Source organism: Gymnoscopelus microlampas (assembly GCF_963454915.1).
Source record: "Gymnoscopelus microlampas genome assembly, chromosome: 17".
In the NCBI taxonomy this organism is placed as follows: Eukaryota; Metazoa; Chordata; class Actinopteri; order Myctophiformes; family Myctophidae; genus Gymnoscopelus; species Gymnoscopelus microlampas.
In genome coordinates, this window is record NC_139954.1 from 18,930,523 (window position 1) to 18,938,598 (window position 8,076).

An 8,076-nucleotide genomic window follows, 5' to 3' on the forward strand; every position below is an offset into this window, starting at 1 on the left:
CATCGCTACTTTGTTTGAAAAACAAGTAACCTCGCATCACCAGTCTTTCCTTGGAGGAAAAAACAAAAGGCGACCGTGTCTATGGAGTTTATTTTTTATATGGACATCCCACCGTGTTGCAGAAAACTGCTAAAGGTAGGCTGAGGTTATTTTTCACTGGAGGTGGACAGTGGGGGGTCCCTGGGCGGTTGGAGGTTTTGTGTTCAGTGTGTGTGTGTGTGTGTGTGTGTGTGTGTGTGTGTGTGGGGAGGTGCGGATCGTTCGGACCCTCGGACCCCCAGGTGGCCAGGGGGTCCCTGGCCGTGGACTGGGGGTCCCCGCCTGACGGTTGGAGGTTGTGTGTGTGTGTGTGGAGGTTGTGTGTGTGTACGCTCTGAACCAGGGCTGTGTGTGTGTGTGTGTGTGTGTGTGTGTGTGGGAGGGGGGGTTGCGGTCGGAGCGTGTTGTTTTTTTGGAGAAAAAAGAGGCGACAGGCTTGTGCTTGTGTATCGATCGGGGACCCCCAGGCGGGCCGTGGACTGGGGGTCCCCGATGTCAGGCTTTGGCGTGTGTGTGTGTGTGTGTGTGTGTGTGTGTGTGTGTGTGTGTGTGTGTGTGTGTGTGTGTGTGCGCGCACTCAGTGATCAGTGAGGGCTAATGCAGCCAAGCAGGGGGAGAGACGCTGATCGCTCGGAGTCGGATAAACTTTATAAAAACAGAAAAAACCTTCGGTGTGATACAGATTCGCGGACCCCCTGCTCTTATGCAGATTCAGTGCTTTGTAATAATAGGTTTAGTGGTCTAGATGGATGATATTTTGTGCCTGAGGGGGTAATCTAACGTTCAGTGCGCATTTTTTTTTTTTTTGCTTGCCACGGGTGCTGCTGCCTCACTCAACACAGGCAGCCGCTTGCTGCTCGGATCAGACTTTCAGTTTTATATGACTTTATGTGACTTTATGTGACTTTAGTGTTTTGAATAACAAGTTTTATATTATCACTTGACCAGATAATGATATTTTACAACTTTTCTGTGGTCTAGATGGATGAAATTTCTTGTCAATGTAGGTAATGACTTAATCTAATGTAAACTACAAAAAAGACCTTTCGCGTAGATCTACGCGATTGGCACGCTGCGGCTTTAAATAGGTTCGCGTAGATCTACGCGATTGGCAGCCAATGTGTTAAGACCTGGAACGCATCTGTGTCACTTTTTCATTTGAGCTAAAAAGCATTATTTTACACTTTGGCTATTCAAAAATAGCCAATTTGAGAGTTTGTTTAAAGCGAACATTTTTAACTCTAATCTTTGCTTCTGGGGGTCCCTGGTACAACATATTTTGAGATGGGGGTCGGCGGCAAAATATATATCATTTTGGGGGTCCTTGACATGAAAAAGATTGAGAACCACTGACATAGTAGCATAGTTTTTTTTTCAAAAAACAGTTAGGATTTAGAACTTTTTTTGTAGAATCGGCCTCAGGTCTTAATATAAAGTATTCAATCAATCAATGAAGAGGAACACCTGCTCCTCATAGTTCAACAGCATCCACTGGCAGGCATCCTGCCCTTCCAACCCAGCGTTCCTTTCCCAAAACACGGCCAATCGTGCTTGTGTGGATGCCTGGTCACGCCAGACACACCACAGAGGATTCAATCCAGTGTTGCTAAGTTTGCTTATTATTAGCGACTTTGGGCTGTTTTTCAGTGAAGTCGCTTGTAAATATTAGTTGCAGGCTACATTTTTTCGGGGGCTTGTTTGTGTGTTAGTGTAATTGATTAATTGGGCTTGCTTCCTAAATGTTGTTTAAACCAGTGGTTCTCAAACATTTTCATGTCATGGACCCCCCCAAATTAATAAATTAATATGTAATTGTTCGTGGACCCCCTCATCCTAAAATACAGTGTGCCAGGTTTGTGTTGTTAAAATGTTTCAAAAATATTCAAAATATTTCAAATTTTCTTTCAAGATCTTTTGAAAGTAGCAGATCTACAGTACAAGCTCACAATGCGTTGCATTGCGAAGCGTTTGTGAGTAGATCGGCTATTTTCAAAAGGCCGCTGTGTGTGTGTGTGTGTGTGTGTGTGTGTGTGTGTGTGTGTGTGTGTGTGTGTGTGTGTGTGTGTGTGTGAGCGCTCAATCCGCTCATGTGGCCTAGTCGCTTCTTTTGGGCTTGTTTTCATAAACCTGGTTGCTTGTTTCTCTTGCAAAATCTGGCAACAATGATTCAATCCCCTTATCTCTGTGGTGGTGGTCAGGAGCTTTCCCCCTGTGCCACCCTGACGCCCTGATAAATGCCAAACTCTCAAATGCAAAAATGAGAGGGGGATGTTACTGTACATCCAAGAACTATAACCAATTAAATTGTTCCGTTGTTTCCATTTTCATTTTCAATACCGATATTGATTTAGTCCTTGCCGTCAATCTTTTTCTCTGGTGAAAGCGATATATTACCTCAGAATGTGCCCTGTGGCGTTGAGGAACGGAAACTTTCCATCATTTTCTGAGAGGAGGGTGGCGGACGGGAGGATTATGGGGAGTGAGAGAGGACAAAATACCTCAGGCTTTCAGATGTAACACTATTTGATCCAGGCGATGTGCCTCGTAAGAGGAAAAACAGACCCGTGGAGGAGAGAGAGGGGAGAGAGGTGTGTGAGGATTTGAGGGAGGAACGGGGGGGGGGGGTTAAAGAAAAAGGGGCAGATGTTTGCCCTCTGCCCTGTGGAAAAGAAAAGGAAGAGAAAAGAGACAGAGGGAAAGAGAGAGAAAGGGAAGAGAGTCATCCGTCTTCGTTAGTGGAATTTTATGTGACAAAGCGTGTCTGGATAAGAGAGAGAGCGTGACGCTACCGTGAAACCTGGAGTCACACACTCGCACACACACACCCCGTACGTGCACGCACGTACATACACACACATACACACATACAAACACACACACAAGGTGTTCAGTTAACAAAACAGCAGTGGCTGCAATTTGATGCCTAAGGAATGTTTTCGCCTGCCTGTCTCAATAAAACAACTCTCCACAATGGGGGGTGTGTGTGTGCGTGTGTGTGTGTGTGTGTGTGTGTGTGTGTGTGTGTGTGTGTGTGTGTGTGTGTGTGTGTGTGTGTGTGTGTGTGTGTGTGTGTGTGTGTGTGTGTGTGCGTGCGTGCCTGCGTGTGCATGGGTGCAGCACACGTGTGTTGACCCTTGGAGGACGTCTCATCCTCCACTACCAAAAATGTGTGTTTCTATTGACCACACCATCAAATAAAATGACATTATGCTTGGGACGTTAGACTAGTAAGACACCTCTGTCCCAAGAGGAAGCGAGTGCCGTCACACCAGCTGGTACTACTTTGCTACTTCAGAAGTAAACAGAGCAGACAAATTGGATGAATTACTTTCTACTGAGGGCTCCTCCAATTTTCTAGTCTGGAGCCTACTTTTGAAGTGGGCACTGAACACAAATTAAAAAGGAGGAAAAAAAAGAATAAACTGCTAAAACTTCTGGGACTTGTCTGTGCTACCCAGTGCTACCCAGTGTCACCGCGTTTTCAAAATAGACGACAGCGACGTTATGGTAGTTTAGTTTCCATAGAAACAAAACAGTGGGGATGCCTTGTGACTCAGCCGGTTAGTGCACTGACCGTATGCTCCTCGTGAATGTGGCGACAACCCCAGTTTGAATCCAACGTCCTCGTCATGTCTCGCATGTCTCTCACACACTCTCTAAATAAAGCATAAAATGCGCCCAAAATAAAGAATAACATGCCCTATTTTGGGCACTCCATTACAGGTGAAGGTTTTCAACCAAAATAAATGCACCATTTTCAAAACCAGTGATAATATTCGTATTTTTTTTGTTATTTGCCAAGTATACCTGTAGCTAATAATAATAATAATGTTCCACTTTCTCTCACGTACTACCTCCACGTGCCACTTTGGAGAAACATTGAATTAAGACATCAAAATATTTGAGTCCTTCAACTGTTACTTGTTTAACTGTGGATTCATAGCTGTGTGTGTGTGTGTGTGTGTGTGTGTGTGTGTGTGTGTGTGTGTGTGTGTGTGTGTGTGTGTGTGTGTGTGTGTGTGTGTGTGTGTGTGTGTGTGTGTGTGTGTGTGTGTGCGTGTGTGTGTGTGTGTGTGTGTTTGTGTGTGTGTGTGCTCCTTAATCTCACCATAGCGGTGTTGTTGTCATCAGTGAGGGGTGGATCTGTCTCCATGGGGGGGCTGAGGGCTGAATCACTGCTACTCCTCACCAACAGTGGGGTGTCTGTAAGAAAGAAACACACACACACACACACACACACACACACACACACACACACACACACACACACACACACACACACACACACACACACACACACACACACACACACACACACACACACACACACACACACGATCAATGGGGCAGTTCTTACATCTGCAGCAAATCATCCTGTCTATACTTCCCCCAAAGAGCTGCTGTACTGACGGAAAACAAACTGTCAATCATTCCCAAAAGGAGTTGTGCTACTGTGATGTACGCAGTCATGTCTGCAGCTTTGCAGAAGGAAATATACGCACATCCACAGAGCTCAGATGTACTGTAGGTGTGTTGGACTGGACAGTAACAGAATGACTAGAAATGAAGAAAAAACAGCACCCATGCTCTTGCTCAGCAGCATCACGTTTATTCACACACTGAACGTTTCGGTCCCACTGGGACTTCATCAAGAGTGTCTTACAGAAATGATACCATCATGATCTTTTTATAGATAGATACTACACCCTTTCTGTGTTCACAGGTGTGAGACAATCACACTCTTCTGTAGGAGTGTCTGGCACACTCCTGTGCCGCGCTATGAGCTTCTCCACTTAGTTCTACTACTGGATGTCTTCTCCACTAGTCTTAGTTCTACTGGATCTCTCCTCCACTAGTCTTAGTTCTACTGGATCTCTCCTCCACTAGTCTTAGTTCTACTGGATCTCTTCTCCACTAGTCTTAGTTCTACTGGATCTCTCCTCCACTAGTCTTAGTTCTACTGGATCTCTTCTCCACTAGTCTTAGTTCTACTGGATCTCTCCTCCACTAGTCTTAGTTCTACTGGATCTCTTCTCCACTAGTCTTAGTTCTACTGGATCTCTTCTCCACTAGTCTTAGTTCTACTGGATCTCTTCTCCACTAGTCTTAGTTCTACTGGATCTCTCCTCCACTAGTCTTAGTTCTACTGGATCTCTCCTCCACTAGTCTTAGTTCTACTGGATCTCTCCTCCACTAGTCTTAGTTCTACTGGATCTCTCCTCCACTAGTCTTAGTTCTACTGGATCTCTTCTCCACTATAGCTTGGCGGCGTAGCACGAAAATCGTTCAATTTTGTGATTAAAGCGCCAAATTTGGCAGAAGTGTTGATTGATATATTGGAAACAAAACTGGATATTGGGACATCAGAAATTCTCACCCTTGTGGGCGTGGCAGGCATTTTTCAAAATGGCCACCAAACCTTCCTAAATCACCCTCTAGCAGCTACAGATTTTGCCTTAGGAAGCTGAAATGTTGCATGAAGGTCAAGTATATGTTTGTGCAGCTGTGTGTGCGTGTTCGTGTCAATTGGTTAAAAGGGGGTGTGGCAATGGGAGTGGCCGATCAAAGAAATTGCATAACTTTGATATAGATGTACAGATTTTCACAAAATGTTGTGGAAAGGTTGGTCATGAACAGCTGAGTAACTGTTCATACCATCTTCCAAAAAGGGGGTGTGGCAGTGGGAGTGGCCTATGGGGCACCAAAACAATCGTTCATTTTATGATGAAAGCACCACATTTGGCGGCTCTGTTGATAGATATATGTTGAACAAAACTGGATATTGGGACATCACAAATTCTCACCCTGGTGGGCGTGGCAGCCATTTTTCAAAATGGCCACCAGCGGTTGATCAAATCCTCCTAATTTTTGTCCTAGTAAGCTAACATGTTGCGTGATGTATGTGAGTATGAAGGTGTGTGGGTGTGTTAATGCTAATTACCTAAAAGGGGGCGTTGCAATGGGAGTGGCCTAGTTAGCAGCAATATTTTGGGAGAATTGTTCAAATAGTGATACAAGTTGGAAATTTGTTACAAATCATCTTTGGAGATCACGCTTCGATTTAGAAAACCGGGCCACTCCTAAATCAAAGATGGCAGCCATTTTTTTTCAAGATGGCTGCCAACACTGTTTTTGCATTTCTGCATATCTTTTAATTATTTGAGGTCAATCACCAAATAGCACTCCCATAGTATGTTTTTGAACATTTTAAAACAGGAGTTACCATTTCTAACCATCTAAATTAAAACATTTCAAAAACACGCCATACAACTGTGCTCACAGTCAAACTCAACGACAAAATCTCATGACTTCTGAACATGTATAAATGTTTTCCCATCTAGTTCTGTGTCTTCCTCTGTGACTCCAGCCACCCGCATGTCGTCTCTCACCGCATCCTTAAACCGCCGCCTTGGCATTTGGCCTTTCGTCAGTGCCACCGTTTCCAAGCCGTACAGCCTCATGGCTGGTCCCCCTACCGTCCTATACATCTTCCCTCTCACTGGTATCCTTCTGTTACAAATAACTCCTGCATACAGAAAAACATCACATGGATGCACCTGGGACATATCAGTGTTGTAGCCTGGGGTTGATCGGTGTTTCGGGTCTCAACATGGGTGGTGGGTACGCAACATACACCCTCGCCGAGGTGACCCGGGCTGGGGTTTGTCAAGCGCCCGACTTACATCCCAGTAGCTACCCACGGTCAGTCCTCTTAGGGCAAGACAGGGCCTCTCAGGCCGCTTATCCGGGGCTACTCTGCCAGGACTGGGGGAGAGCGGAGGATATGGCATGTGGAGGGACTAGGCTCTGTAGATGGCCTCCTGGCCGGGCTCCTCCTTCGTCTCACCAGGTCCAGGACCTGAGCGTTGCACCAGACTCCCCTGTTCTAAACATTTAATTCTGGCGTGATGGTTTCTTGGGCCGTGGTGGTACTACAGGCTCCACTTGCAGCTTGCTTGAATAGCCCTCCTTAAAGGCCTCACCATGGATTTGTTGGGCTTCCGCCTCACGGAAGACACAGGCTAGGGCGCTAACCCATATTGCTCCCGGATGCTGTCTACATTCCGGCTGTCAACCGTCTCTCCAGTGGTCACCAAACTATTCCTGGTTGTCACATAGTCTATTCCTATGAGCCACTATGCATAGAATAACACCGACACTGTCCTCCATCCGTTCCCTCAAAGTACTCCTTCCATTTTCTCAACACACTGTCTTTGGTTAATAGAACATTTCCAGGCATCCTTCATCACCTTAACCTCTTGCTCATCCTTCCCATCTCAGTACCTGTCTAAACAATCGGTGCAGGTCCTTTTCTCCCTCCTTGGTGTCCAACCTTTCATACAACTTCTCATACTCTTTTCCTTAACCCTCACCAATGTTCTCTCTGCCTTACCCCTTATCTCTTTGTACTCCTCCCTACTTTCTTCATCTCTCTGGCTGCCTTTCTTATCTCCTCCCTGAGCTCCACAGAGCATTGTTCTTTCTTCATCTTCACACCTAACATCAGCTCCCAGTACCTACCACAGGACTCAAGCCATGCTACTCGATATGCTGAGTTGGCACCTTCACCGTAAATGGTAACTCCTATTTGAAAATGTTCAAAACATACTATGGGAGTGCTTTTTGGTGATTTGGTAATTTACCTCAAAGAATTATAGTCAGAATTATGCAGAAATGCAAAAACAGTCACATTTTGGCAGCCATCTTTGATTTATGACTGGCCCGGTGTCCTAAATCGAAGTGTGATCTCCGAAGATGATTTGTACCAAATGTCTCGCTTGTATCACCATTTGAACAATTCTCCCAAAATATTGCTGTTAACTAGGCCACTCCCATTGAAACGCCCCCTTTTAGGCAATTAGCATGAGCACACCCACACACCTTCATATTCACATACTTGAGCAACATTTCAGCCTACTAGGACAAAAACTAGGAAGATTTGATCAACTGCTGGTGGCCATTTTGAAAAATGGCTGCCACGCCCACCAGGGTGAGAATTTGTGATGTCCCAATATCCAGTTTTGTTCCCAATATATC

At 45.4% G+C, this 8,076-nt stretch overlaps 1 protein-coding gene across 4 annotated transcripts in view; it reads right to left on the bottom strand.

The window, feature by feature from the left end:
- LOC311064591 (partitioning defective 3 homolog B-like) overlaps positions 1–4,236 on the bottom strand; it is a 308,896-nt gene extending 304,660 nt beyond the window's left edge. For all 4 annotated transcript variants that reach the window (XM_084084456.1, XM_084084457.1, XM_084084458.1 and 1 more), the window contains exon 1: positions 4,148–4,236. In XM_084084456.1, the coding sequence (XP_083940582.1) occupies positions 4,148–4,192 (45 nt within the window). In that variant the 5' untranslated portion in view covers positions 4,193–4,236. The remainder of the gene's footprint in view (positions 1–4,147) is intronic.
- Positions 4,237–8,076: the final 3,840 nt, after the last annotated feature.